Source organism: Pelophylax lessonae (assembly GCF_965119305.1).
Source record: "Pelophylax lessonae genome assembly, chromosome: 5".
Classification (NCBI taxonomy): domain Eukaryota; kingdom Metazoa; phylum Chordata; class Amphibia; order Anura; family Ranidae; genus Pelophylax; species Pelophylax lessonae.
In genome coordinates, this window is record NC_138772.1 from 498,577,994 (window position 1) to 498,604,764 (window position 26,771).

At 41.5% G+C, this 26,771-nt stretch overlaps 1 protein-coding gene across 1 annotated transcript in view; it reads left to right on the forward strand.

Moving 5' to 3' along the window:
* Nucleotides 1-17,552: 17,552 nt before the first annotated feature.
* Nucleotides 17,553-26,771, forward strand: part of LOC309556568 (fibrocystin-L-like) — a gene marked incomplete at both ends in the record, with an annotated part of 70,785 nt that continues 61,566 nt past the window's right edge. The window contains one exon of the mRNA XM_082259012.1: nt 17,553-17,643. Coding sequence (XP_082115138.1) covers nt 17,553-17,643 — 91 coding nt within the window. The remainder of the gene's footprint in view (nt 17,644-26,771) is intronic.

A 26,771-nucleotide genomic window follows, 5' to 3' on the forward strand; every position in this document is an offset into this window, starting at 1 on the left:
TGGCCAGAAAGAGTCCCTGTGTGTTTTAAAATTCGCCTGCCTATTGAAGTCTATGGCGGTTCGCCCTGTTCGCCGGTTCGCGAACATTTGCCGATGTTCGCGTTCGCCGTTCGCGAACGGCGAATTTTAGGTTCGCGACATCACTAGTGGATAATAAGTCAGTAGTATTCAAATACCTCTGGGTATACAAAGTTTAGGGTACAACGTTCATTACTTATCATGTAGCCATACAGGGGAGAGCCAAAAGATGTTTTTTATCCTGTAGAATGTTACTGAAAAGGAAGATACATTTTGCCTTGGACTTTGTCAGGGTGTAGAAATGCCATGCCTTTGGATGTAGGTTAAGTTTGGGGGTTTTAGGACCAGGAGAAAGGTCTTTAGAAGAGCTGGTCAAATGTCCAGTGTGCATAAGGCCTCAGCGTAACAATAAAAAAGGTTACAACTGCTATTATTATATAGGATTTATATAGTGCCGGAAGTTTAAGCAGCTCTTTACAACTTGAGGGTAGACAGTATAAATACAATACATTTTAATACAGTAGGAATCAGAGGGCCTTGCTCGTTAGAGCTTACAATCTAAGAGGGAGGGTCAAGATATACAAGAGGTTATAACTGTGGGGGGTGGGCTGATGGAGAAAATAAAAGTACAGTTGTTAGGTGGTTGCCAGATAGGTTTTTCTGAAGAGATGTGTTTTCAGGGATCGTCTGAAAGTGGACAAAGTAGGAGATAGTCGGACAGATTGGGGTAGAGCATTCCAGAGGATGGGAGAGGCTCGGGAGAAGTCCTGGAGGAGAGCATGGGAAGAGGTTACAAGGGAGCTAGAGAGCAGGAGGTCCTGGGTGGAACTAATTGACCGGCATTAGTATGTAAAGCTGCTAAGCTTATTAAAAAAAGGAAGTAGAAATTGTTAAGTGAAACCCATTAACATTTGTCAATTTTCCTACAGTAAATCACATGCACTTTAATGCAGGAAGATGTATTTAAAGTAGAAATCCCTTTCATCACAATGTGGCTAATTCAAATGTATGTTCTTGGCACTGAGGTTGATTTACTAAAGGCAATTATACTGTGCACTGCAAGTGTAGTTGCTCTAGGTCTAAGGGGAAGCTCTGCTGATTTCCATTATCCAATCACGTGCAAGCAAAAATTCTGTTTTTTTATTTTTTATTTTCCTTGCGTGTGATTGGGTATTCTTTGCAAAGTGAAGCTTTAACTCATCTACTAAGCTCTGCAGTGCACAGTATGTTTGCCTTTAGTAAGTAAATCAGCCCCATTGTTATCATGACCAAGCAAGGAAAAGTGACTCTGTTGGAAAGCCTCCCCCCAATATATGTGTATTTAAACACTCCCATTGCAGCATATTATAAATATACAAAAAACACATGTTGGTTAAAGGAACCTGCACCATTGAAATATACTGTTCTGATTGTTTCTGGCCTATTTTGTATAATGAATTATCAAAAAATGCCTGTATAGAACATGACCTTATAAAACGTTCCGAAACACAAGCAGTTTTCAGCATGATTTTATATCCATGAATGTCAAAGGGACCAAAAAATGATCAACCTATAGCAGCTCTTCAGACGTCTGGCAACTGTTCCCAGATCAATAACATAAATTAATGTAATCATTGGCACTGGGCTGATGCACTTCCTTGAAACATACACAATTGATTGTTTTAATTAAATGGAATCTATGTGGACATGTAGCAGATTACTAATAAAATAAATATATTTCCTTCTATTCTGTCAGTCTCTATGTTACAAAACAAAAATTACCAGATTCACCTTGGACATTACCAATTAGAATAATAATCTGCAGTGTTTATTCAGCCAGCTGTATCGACAGCCTTCACTTCCAAGCCGCTTTATTTGACAGAGTTTGAGATTTATAAAATGTGACACCAAAAACACAGATTTTCCACCTTTTTCAAAGGCAGAATGAACTTTAAAATGACCTCTATACTTTTTAGCTGGATAACAAGACTATTCTGGAGCCTTCCATGTACTGCAATTATTATATTTTAACCCCTTGATGACGACCTCACACAAATATGTGGCTCCACTAGACTGGGATTTTTTCAGTGGGGGCCGTATATTTGTGTGTCTCCTTTTGTGCCGCACGCTCCCAGCACAAAGACCAGGGTCTCACCAAGAGCCCCGGGCCCCGTACTAACAATCGCAATCCAGAACTCCTGATTCTGGGTCACCTGATTGCTGTGATAGCCTTTGATTGGCTACTACAGTGATCAATCACTGTGAAGCCCGTCCCCATGATTTCTTTGTCGGTGAATGGAGATGAGCGATACATCATATCTTTCTTTTTTCTTGAAGAGAGAAAAAAAGTGTGTGGAATAAAATACAGTATATATATATAAATATATATATATATTGTGTATTTAAATATATATAATAATAGGACGTGATTTTTTTTTTTTTTTTTATAGGACGTGATTTTTTATTATAAGTATCAGTGTGTCAGTTAGTGTCTGTGTGTTTTAGGTAGGACCAAAAAAAGAAAAATGATTACTATTGTTTATGGGCTGTACTACAGTTACAAACAACAACTAACATATACATATGTGGTATCACTGCAATCGTCGGGAACAGTGGAATTTATTTTCGGTTGGTGGAAGGTTATGGTACTAGCAATAAATATACAGCTAAATTATTATTTATTTATTCTTTACTATTTTGGGACAGTTTTCCTTTGATAATAAAAAAGAATCAGTAAATATCCATTACCATTTACCACCAAATGAAAGCCCAATTTGTCCTGAAAAAAAACAAGGTATAATCCACCTGGATGCACAAAGGAGTTGTGATGATATTTATGGTTCTACTAACACATATCAAAGTTGAAAAATTGTGCTTAGGCATTAAGATTTGTTTTACAGTAAAGGGGTTCAAGAATTATGTAAACATTTGTGGTCCGCCAGCACACCATATATTGCACATTAATGTGTTGTGCATTAAGGCAGGCAATTGAAAATTAATCACTGCCAATGCACCCTAAGGCCCCTTTCACATGGGCTTTCCGATCAGGCCCGCCTGTCAGTTTTTTCAGACGGACCTGATCGGATGCTCCATGTACCCCTATGGAGCAGCAAATGTCAGTGGAGACATCTCCGCTGACACCCGCTGCTATCCGATCCGATCCTGTCCATGAAATCCGGACGGAAGGAAACCCTATTTTCCATCCGTCTAGAGAATCGGATTGGATTAGATGAAAATGGGCAGGTGGTCCGTTTTCATCCTATCTCCCATAGAGGAGAGCAATAGAGGAGAGCGGGGCTCTGACAGCTCCATCTCTGCACAGAGAGCAGAGATGGATCTGTCATCTGCCTGTTCAGCGGGGATTGGCGGATCGATCCCCGCAGAGAAAAACTGAGTCCGTTGGGTGCACTGCTCGTGTGAAAGGATCCTAATATGCCTAAAATTGATTGTTACCCTTTTTCCTATGGCACCACATCTCACCCTTTTACAGCAATGTGGAAGGGTGAATTAGACCTACAACTGTTGAGATCTCATCACGATTTTATTGCTGCCTGTGTCCCAGCTAGGAAAATTATCCCTATGTGAGCTGTTGGCCCTTGTCACCAAGACAAAAAAATAATAATAAATCCAAAATTTTACAGCTGCCACCAGAACAAGAATAGAGAGGAAATCATTCAGTGGGAACACCTGTTCTGGTGCTAATTAATTTTAAAGTGGCGTCACAAAGGCTTGTTACTTCCTTTTGTGTTACTGATACAGGCAATGAAAGGGTATTCTCTCTAATGAAGGGGTTGCCAAACTTTGGCCCTCTAGTTGTTCAGGAACTACAATTCCCATCATGCCTAGTCATGTCTGTGAATGACAGAGTTTTACAATGCCTCATGGGATATGTAGTTCCGCATCAGCTGTAGGGCCGTAGTTTTGAGATCCCTGCTCTAATGGGACACAGAAAGCAAAATAAAAAAGGAAAAACAAAGTAGCAGCAATATAGAATTTATATTTAAATAGAAAATAAATTACTTATATATATATATATATATATATATATATAAAAAAAAAAAAAAACAATAGTTTCTTATAGCAGGCAGAGTCAGAAAAGTTTACAGGTTTTTGAATTTTTTTAAATTATTAGTAGGACTTCTTTATTTTACAAATAGAAGGACATTAAAGGGCACATTCAGAAAATGTTATGTCTGAAAAGCTTGCTAGATTTTCAAATAAATAAGCTCAGCACTAGTTTTGTCCTTTCTTGCAGACTATGATGATTCTACTATTATAATGATGTAACACCCTCCTAGATTGGTGCTAGCAAAAGCATTGTTTTGCTCTGCCTGCTTATCAGGAGAGCCTGATCGATAGTTAGGCCTGCTGTATGTGTCCATGTGTGATTCCCCTGGTCTGAGGGAGTGTCCCCACTGTATCCAATGGGGGAGCCTGTTGGACAGTGAAGGAAACCCAGCCAGTGACACACAGGCTTTTGTGACTGTCTCAGTGGGAGGGCACAACCATGGTGCATCCTGGGAAAGTTCATAAAAGCTGGGGGCACATGTGACAGGGTGGCTTTGGGTGGGAAGCCAGGTCCCAGGAGGAGGGTGATGGCTGTCTCTCCTCCTGTCAGCAAGGAAAGTGGTCACAGGCAGACGGCCTAGTGGACCAGAGGTGTGGTGCTGAGCCGGGAAGTCCAGGATACTGACTGTGGAGAAAGTGGCAGAGCAACCTGAGGAAAAACAGTGTCCGTGAGGACCAGGGAGCCTGTCAGGGGTCTGCCCAGGAAGGGGACCACTCCAGTGAGAGTCAGTGGACAGGGGGCTAGCACATACAGCAAGTGAGAAAGGGGTCGCCAAGTTGAGACCCTGAAAAGTAACCTAAAGCAGAGTTCACCTCTTCACTTCAGTGGCAAGGTGAAGCAGCGGCCTTGCTGCACTCACTACAGTTAGGTGTCCTCAGGATTTGTGCATAGTTACTAAGTTAGAGTATCCCACTCATTCCTTCTCCCATCCAAGTTCTAAAATAAAATACAAAAAAAACAAAATCACTGGACTGTTCATTGTCTGAGCCAAGTCTTAAGGGCCATACACACTATAAGATTTTCTGAAGACTTTTTCCTTCAGATTTACCTTTTCTATGTAGTGCAAGGGCCTGCCAGATTGCATACAAATTGAAAGTGTTTAGGTTTGACCTCATATTATATGGTTTTGGTAAGTCTAAAGGAAAAAATCTTCAGAAAATCTTATAGTGTGTATGGCCCATTAGAGTGATAGGTTCTACGGACTGTTGCTATGGGTAACCCAGGGGAATCCACACTCAGCAGCTCCCTAGGGGGCAGTGCTACAATGAGTTATGGAATGTATGTAACATTTAGAAACCGATAGCTGTAACATGGAGATGTCAGTTATTTTTAAATCTTTTTTTGTCAAGTGTCCATTTTAAACTTTGTTTCTTTTTAAAATGATATCTATTTCCATAAACTACTCAAGAGATAAACATTTAGAGCCCATTCACACTGCAGCGGCACGACTCTGTACTACTTCGGGGGCGACTTGTGAAGTCCCGTGCACCGCGACTTCGGCGCGACTTGCACAGACTTCATATAATGAATGTCTATGCAAGTCGCCCCGAGGTCGCCCCGAAGTAGTACAGGACCCTTTTTCTAAGTCGGAGCGACTTGTGTCGCTCCTATTAGAATGGGTCCTGTAGCAGTCAATGGACTGCGAGGGACCGCGACTTGTCAGGCTGACAAGTCGCCTGACAAGTAGCTCTAGTGTGAATGGAGCCTTATAGATACAATTCGTTTTTGTTTTTATTATACTTATTTTATTACAAGATTTTTGTACATGAATACAAAGTATACAAGAATGAAAAATAGACAAGATTATCAGAATACAGGGTACTGGTGTGAAAGCATTAGTTGAATAATTTGTTATTTTGGTAATTTGCACAACTAATAATAACCATATAACTGTTAAGTATAAAGAATTACAGACCAATAAGAAAAAAAAAAGACCAATAAGTCACTGTGAAATGTTATAACATCTGGATAATAAATGAGAACAAAAAATACTGGTTCATTGTGTGTTTTCCTGTCCTGCCAAATTTATAGAAAGTAGATACATATGTAGGTGGGGTGCACCAAGTGATGCAGCAACAGTTCACAAGAAACCCGGTGGGACAGCTACCCAGCTGGGTACACTCAGTTTTCAATTACATAAATAAATATGTTCCAGCTGCTTCTGTTCAGAGGGGACAGAATACAGCCTGGCTGCCTCGTGCCCAATCAGGAAGGTATCCAGGTATCGAGATGCGCCCCTGCACTTTCCCTCTTTGTCAGGAACCTTTTCCTAGCACTATTACTGTCCCTCACAGACAGCATACCTGTCCCTACTCTACCAACTGACCAAAAGTGCACCAACCCTGTGAGCCAGGGCTTTAAAACGGCCCTACTGAAGAAGTCAACGTTTGACGCAACGCGTATAAGGGGCAGGGCCTAATATCCAATGCCTTCAGTTTGTGGTGGAGGAGTGCACTTGATTGTTAAAGAGAGCACAAGAACTTTTTTAGATTTTGGAAATTTTTTGGCACTTTGCACATTTCTTTTGGGTCAGTTGCAATGGACTAATGGTTTTTGGTCACATATGATTTTAATACATCATCTAATAATTTATATTTGTTTATCACCTAAATGCACAGTTGAGCATATTATAATTTGTCATTTATTCATTTTTCTTTTTTATTTAAAGTGGCGCAGCACTGTTATTGAAGATTTATGACATTTGTATGTAGTGAAAGCATTTTTGGTTTCGGCAGCCACTTATATTATTTACAGTTTGAATTAAGAGTGTGGTTGCGCTTATTTACACATTTTTATCTTAAAAAGGCTCTGTCTGACCCAAGATGGTTGCCACAGTCACATGGGGCAGCAGCATCCAATCAAATTGCTTCCCCAGGAAACCATAAAATGACTTCCTCTCGAACTGCAGTACCACTGCAGATAGCACCACCTGGAGTGGAGAAAGTAGATTGCACCTACCTACACTCCACCACTCTTTACCGGATGCTGTCCTTGGCATCACAACAACATGTAAACAACAATAATACTGACAATAGCAATACGATTGAGTATGGTTAAGACATAATAAAAAAACAGTTCAATCAACATAGTCAGAGTATCTTGCAGGGAGTTGCCTGCGGTTAGACTGAAAAGGGTGACAACTCTCTTAACAAAGGTTAACCAAACAGTGGAGCACATATCCAAATCAATAAAGGAACAATCTGTTAATGAAATAACCATAAAGCTAAATTAATAAAGTCCATGGGTAACATGGAATTCAGCCTCTTGTGGAAAGGAGTGATTCCAAATATCATGTAATAGTGTATGGTGAAAATCAACCCATCCATCAAAGGCAAACACTCCCTCTCGTCTCACATATTCAACCCTAATAAGGATCACAAAGCCAAATCCCAAGGTTTCTTATGATATGCTCCAAGTAGGAAATCCCAAGTGGACAAGACATCTTCATATGGCTTCGTTTAATACAAATTTATTTAAAACAGCAAAAAAGTACTTACAAACAAAGTATAAATATTAGAAAAATCGTGCTTCTAAAACAATAACAGCAGCCAGTATCAATTACCAGATGATAATGGAGTTAATGAAATACACAATGCAGTGCTTAAACTTTATAAAAGGTCATATAATAAGTCCATAATGACAATCAGTCCCTGGAAATGAAGAAAAATTTCACCTCTCAATGTGAAAAAAAGACTGTAAAGAGTGATCCAAACAGTTATATACGGCCACCACATGGAGCAGAAAGCCTCTTACCAGAACGATGGGGGTCACTATTTGCACAGTGACCAACAGCACTTAATGTTGGATGTTCCACAAAAAGGACACAGCATATGTTGTTTAGAGAATATCTCGCTCCGTATACCAGTAGTGAGTCAGTATGTTCAGTGTATCCAGTCAGTATGTTCAGTATATTCCAATGGAGGGGAAGGTATCAACAAAAAGGAAAAACTCATAGTGTAGTAAATCCTTAAAAAGTGTTTATTGCCACAAGATGAATGCACTCACCAATAGCACAATGACAAACAGCATAAAAACGGACGTCCAAACAAAGCCAAAGCCAGCGGCGGACCTTCCTGGTGTGTGACGTCAGACTAGTTAAAAATCTTATTTCAAGACATTGGGACATCCTAAAAAGTGACAGCGTTTTGTGCCCAGTGATACCCGATCTGTCATTTATTGGGGGGGCTCCTCCCCTTAAGCTGCAAATCGCACCCCAATGTGATTGAACCTCATAAAAAGATCTCCTTTTTTAACATGGATGGCTTTTTCCCATGTCGAAAGTGTGCGGTATTTTCTATAAATTTTTTGAAGAATAGGAAATATACTCAATTCTCCTCCAATATTAGCAGAACTACCTATGACATTGATTTCTTTGCCACTAGTGATGAGCCGAACACCCCCCGGTTTGGTTCGCACCAAAACACCGTAAACAGAAGATAAGTTCGTTCGAACAAACAAACCCCATTGAAGTCTATAGGACTCGAACCTCGAAAATCAAATGGCCTGGGGAACATGTAGCAATGAAAAAAAAAGTTTTTAAAAACGATCGTTTTTAAAGGAGCATTGATTTACTGATTTTAATGAGGCTTAAAGTGAAACTATAAAAATGTAAAATTCCTTTAAATATCGTGCCTGGGAGGTCCCCTGAATGTGCCTGTAATGTAGTGCATATCTACGATGTATGTAGCCTGCTGCAGCAATACTAACATTTCTAAAGCAAAAAATGTCATATACAAATATACATACAAATTTCAAATCGCATGTACTTGTCATACGGGTGCAGAAAAATTGGGCCTTGTTTGTTGGTGGTGCCTGAACACTGTAACCCCTCGCAGTTACTCTTGCTTGGCCCTACTTTTAAAAAATCCAAGCAAATTTGAAATCGCATGTACTTGCCATACAGGTGCCAAAAATTGGGCCTTTGTGGTAGGTGGTGCCTGAACACCGTAACCAAGGCCTCAAAGTTACTCTTGCTGGGTGCAGGAATGGGACCTGCCGGTAAGAATTGCATACAAATTTAAAATCGCATGTGCTATACAAGTTTCAAAAATGGGGCCTTTGCGGTAGGTGGTGCCTGAACACCATAACCAAGGCCTCGCAGTTGCTCTTGCTGGGTGCAGGAACGGGACCTGCTGGTAAGAATTGTATACAAATTTGAAATTGCATGTGCTATACAAGTGCCAAAAATTGGGCCTTTGGCTGTAGGTGGTGCCTGAACACTGTAAACAAGGCCTCGTAGTTACTCTTGCTGGGTGCAGGAACGGGACCTGCTGATAAGAATTCCATGCAAATTTGAAATTGCATGTGCTATACAAGTGCCAAAAATTAGGCCTTTGCGGTAGGTGGTGCCTGAACACCGTAACCAAGGCCTCGCAGTTACTCTTGCTGGGTGCAGGAACGGGACCTGCTGGTAAGAATTCCATGGAAATTTGAAATTGCATGTGCTATACAAGTGCCAACAATTGGGCCTTTGTGGTAGGTGGTGCCTGAACACCGTAACCCCTCACAGCTAGCAGGGCACAGGGACAGGGCCTGCTGTTAAAAATGACATACAACATTTCAATTGTATGCACCTGTCACACAAGTGCAGAAAAATTAGGCCTTTGGGGTTGGTAGTGACCTAAACCAAAAACATTGTTGGAAGCTAGCAGAATAAAGGTAGAGGAATAGGATAGGCAGCATATGCAGTCTTCAAGGGATGGCAGACCCCTAGAAAATTCAATCAGTTACATCAGCACCAGGGGCCTGATAGCTCTTGTTGATCCAGGACTGGTTCATTTTGATAAAAGTCAGCTGGTCAACAGAATCTGTGGACAGACACACTCTTTTGTCCGTCACAAAACCTCCAGCAGCACTGAACGTCCGTTCGGAAAGCATGCTGGAAGCAGGACAGGCCAGTAGCTCCATTGCATATTGAGCAAGTTCTGGCCAGTGGTCCATCCTCAAGACCCAGTAAGTCAGTGGATGCACAGCTGGAAAGGTCTCCAAATCTTCTCTTGCGCATAGATAATAATGCACCATATGATGGAGATGCTGGCGATGGTTGCCTAAACCTAACAGGCCTGGGTGATGCTGAGGACAAAAGAACTGTTTAAAGGTATCATGCCTCAGAAACACGTCGAGTGTCTGGAAAGGCGGTAAACAATTTTTTTTTCAAGGCCTCCTCAAGATGTTTCATCCTCTGTTCCCTCTACGAAGGCAGGATGAGCTCTGCAACTTTTCCCTTGTAACGTGGATCAAGAAGGGTTGCCAAACAGTATTTATCCCTCTCCTTGATAGCACGAATCATCGGGTCCTTTTGCAGGCTTTGCAGAATCAGGGAGCCCATGCAACGTAAGTTGGAGGAGGCATGAGCTTCTGAGTTCTCTGAGTCACTAAGGATGACATTGTCAGCAGGAGCAACCTCTCCCCAACCACGTACAACCCCTGTTGTTTTTGGGGAATCAAAACCATCCCTTGAAGACTGCTGTATGCTATCCTCTTCCTCTACATCCATGCTGCCAAAATACTCCTCCTCCTCCTATTCCTCCTGTGTGTTTTATGGCCCTGCAGGAATGATATCTGCAAAAAAGGGGGCCTTGTGAGGAAAAGAAGTCCTCCTCTTCCTGATGCTGTTCTGCCTCAAGTGCCCTGTCCATGATTCCATGCAGCGTGTGCTCCAGCAGGTAGACTAGCGGGATAGTGTCACTGTTGCATGCATCATCCCGGCTTACCATCCTTGTGGCCTCCTCAAATGGTGACAGGACGATGCATGCATCCTTAATCAAAAGCCACTGGCGTGGTGAAAAAAAGCCAAGCTCCACTTACCCTGTCCTTGTGCCATACTCACACAGGTACTCATTGATGGCCCTCTGCTGTGTGTGCAGCCGCTGCAGCATGCCAATGTTGAGTTCCACCTGGTGGGCATGTCAGAGCACTGGCATTGATCGATCAGCGGAAATGGCCACAGACTTTCCTGGCCTGCCTCAGGAGATCTTTGAAGCCTGGGTATCTGCTCAAGAAATTCTGCACCACCAGATTCAGAACATGTGCCAAGCATGGAACATGGGTCAAGTGTCCCTGTTATGGCATCTTTTAGCTTGACTGCTTGCGTAGCCCCTTGAACGCTTAGGGAGCACTGCTGCTGCAGAGGAGAATTGTGCAGAAGAGGACATGGAGGAGGAGGTGGAGTAGACAGATGTGGCAGAACCAGTACCAGCTTTTGGAGGCGTGGTGGCAAAACAAGCTCCAGCACCGAACCCTGTCCTGCATCCTTCCCAGCTGCCAGCAGAGTTACCCAGTGCGCCGTGAAAGAAATGTAACATCCATGTCCATGCCTGCTGGACCAAGAGTCAGCAGTAATGTGCACCTTCCTGCTGACCGCTTTGTCCAATGAGGCCAAAACACTACCTTCCACATGACGGTAGACAGCCAGAATGGCCTTACGTGAAAAGAAATGCCTTTTTGGGGCCTGCCACTGTGGTGCAGCACATTCCACAAATTCGTGAAAGGGATCCGAGTCTACCAGCTGAAAAGGCAGCAACTGTCATGCTAGCAATTTGGCCAAGCTAGCATTAAGATGCTGAGCATGTGGATGGCTGGGACAGTATTTCTTTCTACGGTTCAGCAGCTGGGGTAGTGAAATTTGCCTGCTGCTCAAATCAAGCGGTGGTGTACTGCTAGCAGATTGGGTGCAAGTCTCTGTGCCACTCATTGCAGAGGGAGACACCCAGAGCATGACTTGCATGGGGTTGCTAAGGACAACGTTTCGGAGGCGTGGCCTCCTTCTTCAGGTCTCAACTGGTGCAAGTCATGCTCTGGGTCCCGATCGGGGGGTCTCCCTCTGCTTAACCGCATTGTCAGTTTCTCTGAGCGGCTATAGCATCCGGCTCTTGGAGAGTGTGCGGCGGCGGCTAGACCGTGCGCAGGCGCACCACATCGAGTCTCCTAGAGTAATCCGAGGCGGTTGGCTTAGACGTATGATACTCACTGATCAGTGCAGGACGAACAGCTGAGCCGCCGAGGCTAGGAGGAGAGAGCCCTGCAAACATCATCGGGGGATATTTATTTCCATGCAAGACTTCCTATCTGTTTGTAAGTACCTGTTTTTATGGCTTCTATTAACTTCAAATAAATGGTGTTACACTAGGGCGGTGTGCGCTCTGTTCCTTTATTTTTTGTACAGCTTCTTTGCCTCATATCCCATGGAGGGTTAGGAGAGCTGCCACGCTTCATTCATGTGTTTCACCACAGGCCATATTACAAGATTCCCCAGCTTGAGAATCAATCTCCAGGATCTGCGCAGGGACTGGTAATGTGTGTTTTCTCTGTGCTCCTCCTCCTCTATCCTGTCAGGCACCCAAGTACAGTCAGTGATGTCACCATCCCCTCCCTCCTCGTCACTGGAGCAAACTTGGCAATATGCTTCAGCTGTGGCAACAGGACTGCTGGTCTCTTGTCCGTCATTGTCACCCCCCTCTCTCTAGGCTCACGTTTTTCCCTTCATCAACCTGGGAAACAACATCACAGCTTTCAAATTGCTGTGCATCCTCCAGGAGCATGTCACTGACGCTATGATTGAATAGTTCAGGTGACTCTTCCATGCATGATGGTTGGGCGACTGAAGGAGTAGCTGTGGAGAAGGAGCCTGTGGAACGGGCTGCTTTGGCAGCTGCGAGGGAAGGCAAACTACCGGGAGCCTGGGTGTCAGAGGAAGAGGAGGATGAGGACGGCTTATTGATCCACTCCACCAACTCTTCCACATGTTGCGGCTGAATAGCACGGACAGCACCAGAAATAAAGGACAGGCGTGCCCTACCTGCAGAAAATGCACTATGTCGACTGTGACCACAAATTTTCACAATGGACACAGAGGCTGCTTGCTCTCTTTTCCTGGCCTGTGAGGGCCGGCCTCTCCTTGTCGGCCTTTTGGACATGATGTTGATGCAGATCAATATAGGGTATACGCAACTGACCAATAGATACTCAATGACCTGATATGATGTAATTGATAGCCCTATATTTGAGCTGTGGTGGTTATAGATGTATGCAAGTGACCGATTATCAATACTCTCACTGATGTCTGATGTAATCTATAATCCTATTGATGGAGAATCTGTGATGCTTATAGAATGTTCCACAACTCAGCAATGAATACTCTGGCTGATATCTGAAGTGATCTCTATTCCTAGAGGTCTGTGATGCCTATAGAATGTTCCAGAACTGAGCAATGATTACTCTGGCTGATATCTGAAGTGATCTCTATTCCCAGAGGTCTGTGATGCCTATAGAATGTTCTCCAACTGAGAAATGATTACTCTGGCTGATATCTGAAGTGATCTCTCTTCCTATAGGTCTGTGATGCCTATAGAATGTTCTACAACTGAGCAATGATTACTCTGGCTGATATCTGAAGGGATCTCTATTCCTAGAAGTCTGTGATGCCAATAGAATGTTCCAGAACTGAGCCATGATTACTCTGGCTGATATCTGAAGTGATCTCTATTCCTAGAGGTCTGTGGTGCTTATAGAATATTCCAGAACTGAGCAATGATTACTCTGGCTGATATCTGAAGTGATGTTTATTCCTATAGGTCTGTGATTTCTATAGAATGTTCTACAACTGAGCAATGATTACTCTGGCTGATATCTGAAGTGATGTTTATTCCTATAGGTCTGTGATTTCTATAGAATGTTCTACAACTGAGCAATGATTACTCTGACTGATATCTGAAGTGATCTCTATTCCTAGAGGTCTGTGATCCCTATAGAAAGTTCCACAACAGAGCAATGGTTACTCTGGCTGATATCTGAAGTGATCTCTATTCCTAGAGGTCTGTGATGCCTATAGAATGTTCCAGAACTGAGTAATGATTACTCTGGCTGATATCTGAATTGATCTCTTATTCCTAGAGGTCTGTGAATATTATAGAATGTTTCAGAAACTGACCGATGAACAATACTCTGACTGGTATCTGATGTAAAGAAAGAAAGCTCTCCCTACCTCACACAGGAACCTGGCCCTCCTTACACTGCTAGAAATGTCTCTCTGCACAGTCTGACAAAAAAAAAAACTACTCTCTCCCTCCCTGAATCGCGTGCCTGTCCCTATCTCATCGCCTGCACAATGACACTACACGCTGCGGCTGCGCGAGCAGCCCATTATGTGGTGTGGGGCGTGTACTTGGCCCCTGAGCCATGATTGGCTAAAGGCAGCCTGCCTTTAGTCCAATCATGGCAGAGATCATTTGATTGGCCAAAGCATGAGGTTAGGGTGCATGCTTTGGGCAATCACATAACGCGATGCATGCGCGGTGCGCGTGCAGTGCATTATGGGAAACTCGAATTTCCCATGAAGAAGCACTTTTGTCTGTCATTCAACGAACGATCGAACGACCGATGTTTGAGTCGAACGTAGCCTCGACTCAAAGCTCATCCCTATTTGCCACATGTTCCACCAAAAATGTTGTGTATATGGTTACCTGTCCATAAGGGTTACACTATGTTGGCCGGACCATTAGGGCCTTTCGGACCCGGGTGAGTGAACACATCAACAATATCCGAAAGGGTTTCCCTAAACAAAACCTTTCCAGGCACTATGATCAGTGCCACAAAAGGGACATAGCCAGTACTTCTTTTTTGGTGACTGATTTGTTCAAACCAAATTGGAGAGGCAGCCATATATGTGGAGACATTTAGAAATTAGAAACCAAGTGTATTTACCAACTTAACTGTTTTAGGCCATTGGGCCTAAATGTAGACTTAGACGTCAATGCTTTTATTAATAATAGCTAGTGCATTATGTTGGTTCCTTTATTGTTGTCGGTTTTTACTTTTGTATGGTTTGTAACATGTACTTTGTAATTTTATTTTATTTTTTCATTATGTAAGCTATTTTGTATATGTACATTTTACCATTTCATGCAGATCTTTTTGGTGTGTAGTCGATCTACATAATTCATTTTATATAACTTTTGACCTTCCTAATTATTTACCTGATATTCAACATTTTCTTTTTTCAAGTGAATGATTGTATATCTATCTTTATATAGATTTCATATGAATGCTGGTATTATGATTGTATCAGTATTTCATAGCGGGGATTTTTTTGCCTTTATGCTTTGTTAAGCTCTAGGTGGCGCTCTCTTATTATCTGTGGCTCTTATATGTGTCCCACATTGCAGAGTTCCGGTCCCGGTATCTGGATCGTATTTGCGTTCCATTGATTATAGGATCCGGTTCCTGTTTCCTAGTTCGCATTAACCACAGCTGAGATCTGTCCCTGCACTTTGAGCTTCCGCTTACGGCTTGTTTGGTATATAAGTGACGATATGGCAACGCAAGGTTACTCCCCTGATGATGTATTCAACTACGAAACGCGTAGGAGGAGCCTAATCTTGCATCTGATGTCACACACCATAAATTTCCACCGCTGGCTTTGTCGTTGTTTGGACGTCCGTTTTTATGCTGTTTGTGCTATTGGTGAGTGCATTCATCTTGTGGCAAAAAACACTTTTTAAGGATTTACTACACTATGAGTTTTTCATTTTTGTTGATACCTTCCCCTCCATTGGAATATACTGAACATACTGACTGGATACACTGACTCACTACTGGTATATGGAGCGAAGCATTCTCTAAACAACATATGCTGTGTCCTTTTTGTGGAACATCTAACATTAAGTGCTGTTGGTCACTGTGCAAATAGTGACCCCCATCGTTCTGGTAAGAGGCTGTCTGCAACATGTGGTGGCGATGCATAACTGTTTGGGTCACTCTTTACAGTCTTTTTTTCACATTGAGAGGTGGAATTTTTCTTCATTTCCAGGGACTGATTGTCATTATGGACTTATTATATGACCTTTTATAAAGTTTAAGCACTGCATTGTATATTTAACTTACAAACAAGCACTGTTCCAGTGCATATAAAACAGCGTGTATCAGAATAATGTGATGGCCGTGGGTGACGTCATGACGTCATGACGTAACTCCTCCCCCCGTACGCGTTATGTCCGTGGGCAGGACTTCAGCGAGATCGGAGTAACGTCAGGCACCTGCTCATTATATACATGCTATCATAGCAACAGGACACCAAGCACTATCACTAGGGAGGAGAGGGGAAAATTCCCCTCACCCTACCCAGAGAGACACTCTGCCTGCAGATAGGAGGCCATGGAAGCTCCAAAAAGAATGTCAATGCCTGCAAAAGCAGGCTAGAAGACATCACCTGCCTGTTAGACAAATATGTATATGCAGGTTAAAAGGGAACTCTACCATCCAAAAAACAAATATTTAAAAACATGAAAAAAAACATAAAAAAAAACATAAAATTAATTTAAAATAATTAATGATGTAAACCCCAGACTCTTATCGCTTGTTAGAATTATTGTGGTTTCCGAGCACACTCGTTTATTCATTCGTTTCTGATTACGCCTCAGGTTCCACAGCAAATAGTGTATAAGGGCTTTCAATGACAATAATTGCACTTATTTTTTTTTATTTTTTTCAAATTCTATATTAAACAATAGAAAAGGTTACAAAAGTGCATCAGAATACAATCAACAAAATCAGCAATCAGTATACCCATAAAAGTGCAAGGTATAAAGTCTCAGCAAACAGGTAAACTTGCAAAGCCCGTATACGGACACATGAAAATTACAGTACAGTCCACTGAAAATGGGAGTCAGAGAAACAGCAGTAGATAAAACAATCACCATTTGCATCCTGAAGCGTAGGTATGTACTGCATGAGAGAGAATGCACATGGTATCACCAACAGCTAGATTATATACCAACAGTAGGGTTATAGGGAAGAAAGGGGGACAGCCAGACAGCCTTGGGGAAAAAGGGGGTAGTAGAGAGGCAGAAGAGAAGGAGATTTAGGTATGAGGTAGGCTCCCGGCGAAACGCCGGAAGGAGGAGGCCAATGCGGGAGGTGCAAGGGAGGGAAGGGCAAAGACGACGAAGGAGTGACCGTAAATTCCTCCCGTGCGGGTGACTCCACCACCAATCAGATCCCCAACTGCGGGGAGAGACCATGTAGTGCCAGTCCCTCGTCAGAAAGCATGAACGAATTCCAGCAGGACCATGTCTTAGTACTGTTCCTTTCTACCCTATGCAGTGAGTACCAGATCCTCCAAGTCAGTTATCCATTTAACCCTCTGTAGCCAGAGGGCGACCGTCGAGGTGTTTTTCCAGCAAAGGCTAATGCAGGTTTTAGCCACATCCACAAGATGCCTCAACACCGAGCCTTTGTAGCGTTTAGGAGCCATGCCCGAGCAGTGGAGCAGAAAAAACGCCGGATCATCAGGGATGACCCCGTCAGTCATCAGTTGGGAGATGCGGCATACCTCCGACCAGAAATCCTTGAGTTTGGAGCAGGACCAGAAAACGTGGGCCATGGTACCTACCTCCTGTTGACACCGCCAGCACCTGTCAGACGCCTCCGGGAAAAGACGGCGAACCAGTGTGTAAGGATTTTATAATTGGATTCCTGGATCTGTGTGCAGATGGAGGATTTGAGGGAGAATCGAAAAATATTACGTCTCTGGGATTCGGAGAACGTCCGTTGTAGTTCCCTCTCCCATTTGAGAATACCTGGTAAGGCGAAGTCTCCAGGTGGATGTGAGATAAGGGCATATATCTGAGAGAGGGTGTGGGGCATATGGCCCTGAGTGACTAGAAGGTGTTCAAAGGACGACAAGTCCCTCTCAAAGGCCGAGGGACTCCCCAGGTCGCGGAGAAAGTGAAGAAGTTGCAAAGCCTGCCACCTAGATAGGCGATATTTTCCGCTCGGGGAGGTCTGCTGGGAGAGAGATGGCCAGTCTGCATTCGAGGCAAAGTGAGACACCTTCCCGGAGTAACTAGCCGAACCGGTTGTTCTCACAACCCGATCCGAACTTCGGATTTCCCAGAATCGGAAAGAGCGGGCCATGGTCCACCGAGAGACCCCTCCCCGAAGCGGCCAAAGAGCATCGTCGGTCCTATGGTAGGGTGACATCTCACCTCAACAGGGAGATCCCGGGGTATCAGAGGGGCACGTGGGAGATATATAGTGAATAGGGAGGTCTCTAAAGTGACCCAGAGATTCAAAGTCGCGTGACGTGCCCAATCAATCCAGCGGGAGAGCATGGCCGCCTGGTAGTACCGCCGAGGATCCGGGAATGCCACTCCGCCGTAAAGTTTAGGCAGCACGAGTATACGGCAAGACAACCGTGGGCGTTTCCTTGCCCACACGAAGTTGGTAAAAACCCCCTCAACCCTCCCGAGGAATGCCTCCAGAATCAAGACCGGGAGCGTCTGAAACAAGTAGAGAGGTGAGAGGAGAGAGGAGGGGGGAAGAAGAGGAAGGTCAGCGATATCTGACCAGAAGACCAGAGGATATCAGAGGGTATCAAGGGGGAAACTAACGAGGAAAACCAAGATAAACAAATAACTAAGACACCCCTGGGGTCTACCTCTCGCGGGAGAGAAAACCCAGCTACGGGGTGTAGGCCTAGCGGGGGACGAAGGCCAGAGAAATGGAAACTGAGTGGGAATAGTCAAGCCTCACGAGCCAAACCCACCCCGTTTCACATCAGTAGAGTCACAAAATGCAGTTCAATTCAAAGCCATGGATGTAACAAGGTAACATGGGATTGCACTTATTTTTACATGATTTATGGATGTACTTGTTTTTGTACCAGAATTCTTCTAATGTTTGATATACTGTTGTTTATCTGTATTTTGTGATAATCTTCAATAAAAATATTTGGTTAAAAAATAAAGAAAACCTAGCCTCTCCCTCAAGGACTAATTCTGTCGGTACCACAAACTAGTTGAGTATTAATATAGGGTATAGCATGGCACAGTGTAGGGCACACATTTTACACAGGGTCTCGAAAAAGATGTTAGGTAGTCAGGAAACTAGCTATCGCATTTTGAGAGACCCTAAAATCACAGTCTAGAAAGTTTACAGGTACAGTTTTTATAAGTTACAAAAAAGTAAAAAAAAATATATAAAAAATTTTTAAAAAAATGTTATAAAAAATATATATATAAATTAATAAAAAAGTCACAAAAATAGTTGTCGTTTCGAGTTAATGTTCTGTTGTTACTGTTTTACTGTTAACTGTTGTTGTTTGATTTGCAGGAATGGCATTTAGCTGGCTGCAGCACTGATTTTGGGTGTTGCTCTCAGAATACACACGTTAGCACTTGCAACACTACAGGAGTAGATTTATCACCTGCAGTTAAAAAAAAATAACTTATATGTCCAAGCAATAGGGCCTGGGGTGGTCAGCAGGTGGATTGCTCCTGTGCTTTGGCATATATATTTTTCTTTTTCTTTTTTTGGGGCAAAAATGTAAATTTTAAAACAAGTTGTCGTTTTATTGAGTTAGTGTTCTAACCATTGTTTGCTTTGCAGGAACGCCAATCAGCTGCAGCACTGATATGTTTATTATGACAGCCACAGGGTGTTGCTTTTAGAACACATACGTCAGTGCTTGCAGCGCTGCTGGAGGAAATTTCTCATGGGCAGTTAAAAAAAAGAATGTATATGCCCAAGCATGGTGGCCTGGGTGGGTCAGTGGGTGGATCGCTCGTATGCTTTGGCATATATATTTTTCTTTTTTTTGCGTGTTAATGCAAGTATATGCCCAAGCATGGGGTTCTGGGATAGTCAGTGGCACAGTGCATTCTGCGCCCTGATTAGGCAAAACAATGTAAGCTGGTTGTTAAGGAGCGAGACCAGGAAACCAGCCATGGCATCCCTAACAACTGATGTGTCCTTAACAATCGATAAATCATCAGCTGTCAATGGGCTTCCCTCCTGACAGCTGAATAAAAATGTGCCAGTTAAAAGAAAAAAAGCTGCACCCACCATTTTATTCTATAGGCCCTCTGCTTTAAACAAAAATGTATAATGTTTGGGGATTCAAAGTAATTTTCTCAGAAAAAAAAAATTCATGTAAACAAAAAGTATCAGAAAATTTATTTTTTCTTGTCTTTGTTTATATTTCAAAACCTTGTGACAAAAAATAAAAACTGAAAAATATTCATCATGCCTCCTATCAACCTCCATGGGGTGTCTACTTTCTGAAAATCTTTGGGGGAAATCTTTGCTATCCTGGTATTTCAGAGCCTCCGAATCTGTGATAGGTAGTGAGGAAGTGATATGAGGAAATACACCCTTTGAAGGCCTGAAGGGGATCATTTGATTGTGGGGAACCTGTACATGGCTAGGCTGTCATTAAGTCTCACACCTGTGGTATCCCCATACTCCGGAAAAGGAGCAGAATGTGTTTTGGGGTGTAATTCCACATATACCCATGGCATGTGTGAGAAATATCTTACACAGGACAACTTAAGGAAACCACTTTTTATTTGTAATTTTTTAAAAGCTTGTGACAACAAATAAAATCTTCAATGGGCTCAACATGCCTCTCAGAAAATTCCTTGGGGTGTCTACTTTCCAAAAAGGGGTAATTTAGTTTTTTTTGTACTGCCCTGGCATTATAGCACCTCAAGAAATGTGATAGGCAGTCAGAAAGTAAAGCTGCCTAAATCCCAGTATATATACCATAGTGTGTAGATGCTATAGCTTTCACATGAACCAATCATTTTTAACCAAAGACATGTAGCAGAATACATTTGGGCCTAAATATATGATGAAATTTGAGTTTATTGGATATAATATAACAGAAAGTAGGAAATATAGTTTTTCTTTCAACATTTTCAGTAATTTTTTGGTTATATCACAATAGATAAAAAAAAAAAAAAAAAAAACAGTGATCAAATACCACCAAAAGACAGCTCCTTGTTTTTGTAAAAAAAAAAATTGATATCAATTTAGTTTGGGTCCAGAGTTGCATGACAGCACAATTACCAGTTAAAGTGGCACAGTGCTGAATAGCAAAATATTCTCTGGTCAGGAAGGGGGGGAAAACCTTCTAGGGGTCAATTGGTTAAAAACCTATGACCTATCTCCTTGCTCCCCTTTAACTCCTTGAACACCTTGTCTACAACTACCTGAGCTACCACCTCACTGAGAATAACCTTCTTGATCCCCTAGAGTGCCGGTTCACATTGGTGCGGCTGCGGCAATCGCATGTAATGTTGGAGTGCACTGCTCCTTCATTACATGCGATCGGCTGTGCGGTGCGAGTTCAGCCATACACTTTGCATGGCTAAATTCGCACTGCACCCACAGCAAAGACGCACATGACCCTTTTTTGCAGCCGCATCAGGATCGGATCGCACAGTGGTTCACACTTGTGCTATCCGATCCTGTGTGAACTGTAAAGATCGCACTGCAATATGCGTTTAAACTGGGAGTGTCGTTAACATTTCATTTATTTAAACAGGGGGGTTATGGTGCGCTTCAGAAGTGAATTAAACTCCAAAAAATTATTAAATAATTTTTTGGAGTTTAATTCACTTCTGAAGCGCACCATAACCCCCCCTGTTTAAATAGATGTGCAAACTGGTTCCTGGTACCAGTATCGTGGTGCAGCAATAGGAAGGTATTAAAACCACCTCAGATAGCGCAGGAACCACCTATACATATACATTTGTTAACATTTCATTGACACCCCCAGCGTATCGCATATGACAGTGTGAACTGCCAGGGGTGCGTTTGCGATGCGGGAACAGGCTGCAAATTCGAAGCCTTCCCACATCGCATAAGTGTGAACCGGCACTGAGTCTGGATTTTGTGCAACACTCCACAGAAACTGTTCTGCTAAAACTCACAAAAGATATACTAAAAGTTAAATCAAATGGTCACTATTCTTTACCCTTATGTCCTACTCACACTGGTGCAATGCGGGAAATCCAGAGAATCCAGTGTGGGTTCCCACATCACACTGTCGGGGTTATTGGGGGTTGATTAAAATAATAATAGGTAAAAAGAAAAATGATTTTAAAAGCCATGTATATTTCGTATTATGCATAAGAGATTCTGAACAGGATGGCTTCCATGTTGTTTCTAAGGTCAAAGAAGGTTCATTTTCAAAATGTCTCTCACAGGCTTACAAAGGGTCTGTGGTTTCAACAGAGATCTTTGTATTTCTATGTAATCGTAAATAAGATTTCTTTTGACATATTTATCAGATAAGACTCAGTCAGTCTGACGCTATGTTAAGGGGGGATATCTCAGTCTGTCTATAAGTATATAACAATGGACAATACCCCAGTATATTCTAGCAGACATTTAAAGATGAACCATATAAGTTTTTATAGATACATTATCATATGTGAGAAGATATTAGCCATAATTATATCATTATATTATGTAAGGCATATACATATATATTTAGGAACATTGTATCACGTTTTAGGTTTATATTCTCATAGTAGTATCTTACTTAGACTTAAAACTAAAGTGAAAACGAATTACTTCATGTTAAGGCATGTGGTAGGAGTGTTTATATAAGAATTGCTTTGGACTGGTTTAGTGCTCAAGGTGTCGTAAATATTCCCAAACCTAGACTATGTCTGACAGCCCTATGGCATAGTCAAATAAGTAATTGCTTTTCACTAGCCGACAGGTCAGAGGTCATGAGATAAGAAGGATGGGTAATTGTTTCAAATTATGTTAAATACAAAATCTAATGAACGGTACGATACTGCCCTCTGGAGGCGAAATACCAGGTGCAGTCTTGAGATAATTTGAGATATTCCAATATAAAAATATTATATTGTGTTAAATAATATAATTATTGAAATGGCATTACTTGCCAAGGTGAATGATGGAGATACAGGTGGACATTTATGTATGTACTGGGAGTCTGGACAAAGTTTTATGTTGTGTTATATGATTAATCTTACATATAGAGAAATCATCCTTATTTTATTATCCAAGTATGGGGTTAATTATCAAAAGAGGTGTGTCTATGATCTCACCAGTTTAGGTATAGAATATCCCGACCAATAGGGATAATGTTTCATTCCTCTGGGTTTTACTTATGGTAATTTTTATAGCTCTTTGTTCTTACCATATAAAAGACCAACCCAGATGAGAGAGACAACACTTTACACTACTGACAACACACCTCACACTTACACCACACACGCTATTACATTTTTCAATAGACTCATCCAGACATACTCCCTGATCCACATCATTCATCTGAAACTTGAAGGGAATCCACCATCTTAAGACTGGCATCCATCTTAGGACTCTGGTAACGCCCATTTGAAACTAGCACCATCTTAAGTGTGGTAATTATGCCTTGCTATGTTATTTGATTTTATTCAACAATTGTTTATTCTTTCCTTATATATTTTATATTGCATATTTAAGGGTAATGAGATTACAATCCCAGCCGTATAAACCATGGTAGATTTTTCTCTAAAAAGCTGATTTTTGTTTTTATACATTTTTATTAATATCAGATTTAGTGCATTATTTGCAATTCTAAGTCTTCCGTTTTGCATGGCTTATTCTCACTCATCTGCAGTGAGTGACTTTCGGCTATGCATTGCGCAGACCATTGTAGTCTGTTTATATAGAACATTTATCTATGGCTTATGCTACACCTGGGAAGAAATGGTAATCTTGCTTTCATTTTGTTTTGGTTTCACTTTCACTTTGTTTCACTTTGTTTTACTTTCACTTTAATTATTGAGCTAAACATCACATTGCATTACTGTAATTGTTTGAAGTTAGTATTTTTCTGTAGAGTTATCTTTTTAAGTCACTTCCTGTTTGATCATATATTGTGTTTTACATGTCTGGCGAATAAATATTTTTATATATATTCCACACTGTAGACTGTACTCACTAAGATTGGTATATGCTTTTAAAAAGAAATGAATCAATTAAAAAGAATTCACGACATTGATTTATGGCAATAGGTGAAGACTCTCCTTTTTCACAGATCTTTGCTTATTAACCATAAATAAATACACAGCTATATTCAGAGCAGTATAAATATTCTGACATAAGTACGAGCGCAAGATATTTATTATTAAATATTCTTACAACATTTTAATCGCGGCAGTTCACACTGCCCTCTGCAAACTGCTGAGGGTGTCAAAACAAAGTTAACAACACCCCTAGATCGGTTTGCAGAGCGCAGTGCATTCGGACAGGAATCGGATCACATGGGTGTGAACAGCCATGCGATCCGATTCTGGTGCAGACAAAAAAAAAGGGTCCTACATGAGTTTAGTCTGAATGCGATGCAAATTAAGCCATACAGTTTGTATGTGATTTGCACAGCAATGTGTTTGTCTGTGTTTGCAGCGCTGCTCTAAAGTGTTAATGTGCAAATATACCATAAATTACAATAAAATTCATAAGTTAGCTAGCTACAGAAGACGCTGTGTTCAACAGCGAAACGCGCCCTGTCACATGATATCCAGTCGGTGAAGCGCACGCTGCGGGAGCAGTTAACCACCGAGCCGAGTGTATTACATGTCTTTTACAATATTATGTTTGTGAGTATCCCATTGTCTGTTAACCCTAATAAATTGCATTTTTAAACGGGCTTCACCATGGAAAGTTTTTTCTTTTTATGAGGACACTTGGGAGTATTCAAAGAGGAAAAGGAGTCTTTTTTGGATTTCTAGCCAACATTAATGAATTCAAGGATCACCATGATCATCATTTCCTGCTCAGTTTAAGCTAGATTGTGGTAAGTACATCCACAAAGGGGGAGACCCCACAAGCAACACGGATGAGCACCAGCACTTTATAATTTGAAAAAGGACTTTTATTATGGACTATATATGAGCTTTTATTGCTGCACTTGTTTTATGGTGATATTTAACAGGTCGTTTATGCACACTTTCAGCACAGCACTATTGCACTTGATGATATATTTTATTATGCAGTTTTATTTATTTATTATGCACTTATGAATTCTATTATGCACTTATGAATTTTATTGTAATTTATGGTATATTTGCACATTAACACTTTAGAGCAGCGCTGCAAACACAGACAAACACATTCAAAAAGCACTTGCACTTTTTATTGCAGCCGGCAGCTCATTCATCTGTTTTAGTTTAATTAATTTAATTTATTTACCATAAGCGCGAGGCACACTAGTTTCACATGCACAGCAATGTACTGCGAATCACATGCGATGTCTGGCATCGCACCACTGAGAACCGGCTCTTAAGCCTTGTACACACGATCAGATTATTGGACGATCTTTTGTCTTTTTTTTGTTGCATGCTAGTCTCACATGGAAAGTGAAGAGGTTACTTTCATACGAAAATTCCCGTACGACAGAATTCAACTCCAAAAGTGATGTCATGTGTTGAATTGTTTTGTATTTGTTCTTTCATTTCTGAGCATGCCTAGTCTTACTCTTATGATTTTTTTCGGACAAAAACCATACTAATTAAACAAAATCAGATGTTGTGTTCACGTACAATAAAAATTTTATAGCCTGCACATCCAGTTTTTGTCAAAAATTCGTAATCGACTGGAGTCGGGCCGGAGGAGGAGGAGCAATCGCCGCCTCTCTTCCCCGATCATAGGGGAAAGTGTGAGAAGACCCGCCTGCTTATGTAAACAAAGCAGGTGGATCTTATCTGTGACAGACAGGGAGAGATCACAGGATTCAGCATTGCCGAACCTGCGATCTTGGTCTGTGTCACAGATCCCCCCCCCCCCACATTTCAGTAAGCATGAGGCATACAGTTAACCCATTGATCACCCATAGGGTTAACCCCTTCCCTGCCAGTGTCATTATGACAATAACAGTGCATATTTTTAGCACTTATTACTGTAGTAATGTCACTGGTCCCCCTAAAAGTGTCAAAAATGTCAGTTAGGGGTCCGATCTGTCCACCGTAATTGCAGATCGCACCAATTACTAATAAAAATAAAAAAAAAACAATAAAAATGGCATAAATATTTCCCATAGTTAGTAAACGCGATAACTTTTGCGCAAACTAATCAAAATAAGCTTATTGCAATTTTTTTTTTCCAAAAATATGTAGCAGAAAACAAATTGGCCTAAAATGTTAAAAAAATGTGAATTTTAATTTTTTGGGAATGTTATATAGCAAAATGTGAAAAATATTGTTTTTTATTTTCAAAATTGTCGCTTTTTTTGTTTATAGCGCAAAAATGAAAAATCAAAGGTGATCAAATACCACCAAAAGAAAGCTCTATTTGTGGGAAAAAAAGGACGTTGATTTTATTTGGGTACAGCTTCACACGACCACTCAATTGTCTGTTAAAGTAACGCAGTGCCAAATCGCAAAATAGGGCCTGGTCAGGAAGGGGGTCAAATCTTCCGGTCTTAAAGTGGTTAATTGAACAAGCTGAAGTTAGAAGCTGATTGTTTACTATGAAAACCCTTCTCTTTAGAGAAGCCTATCTTGCCTTCACCCAACAACTGTACTTTTATTTACTTCATCAATTCATCCCCCACAGCTATTACCTTTTGTATCAGTTGACCCTCCTTTTTAGATTGTAAGCTCTAACGAGCAGGGCCCTGTGATTCCTCCTGTATTGAATTGTATTGTACCTGTACTGTCTGCTCTCTTGTTGTAAAGTGCTGCACAAGCCGTTGGTGCTACAGAAATCCTGTATAATAATAGTTATAATAGAAGTGCTTGTTTATAGGTTAAGTGTATAAACTTCCTGATCACCTGCATCACTTTCCAATTGACAGTCATGATTCACAGCTTGTTCAGTTCAGTTACAACAGAACACACTTTTGTAGTCTGCAATTATGCTTCAGACAATAAAAACAGCTCACATTTCTGCACAGACTATTGTT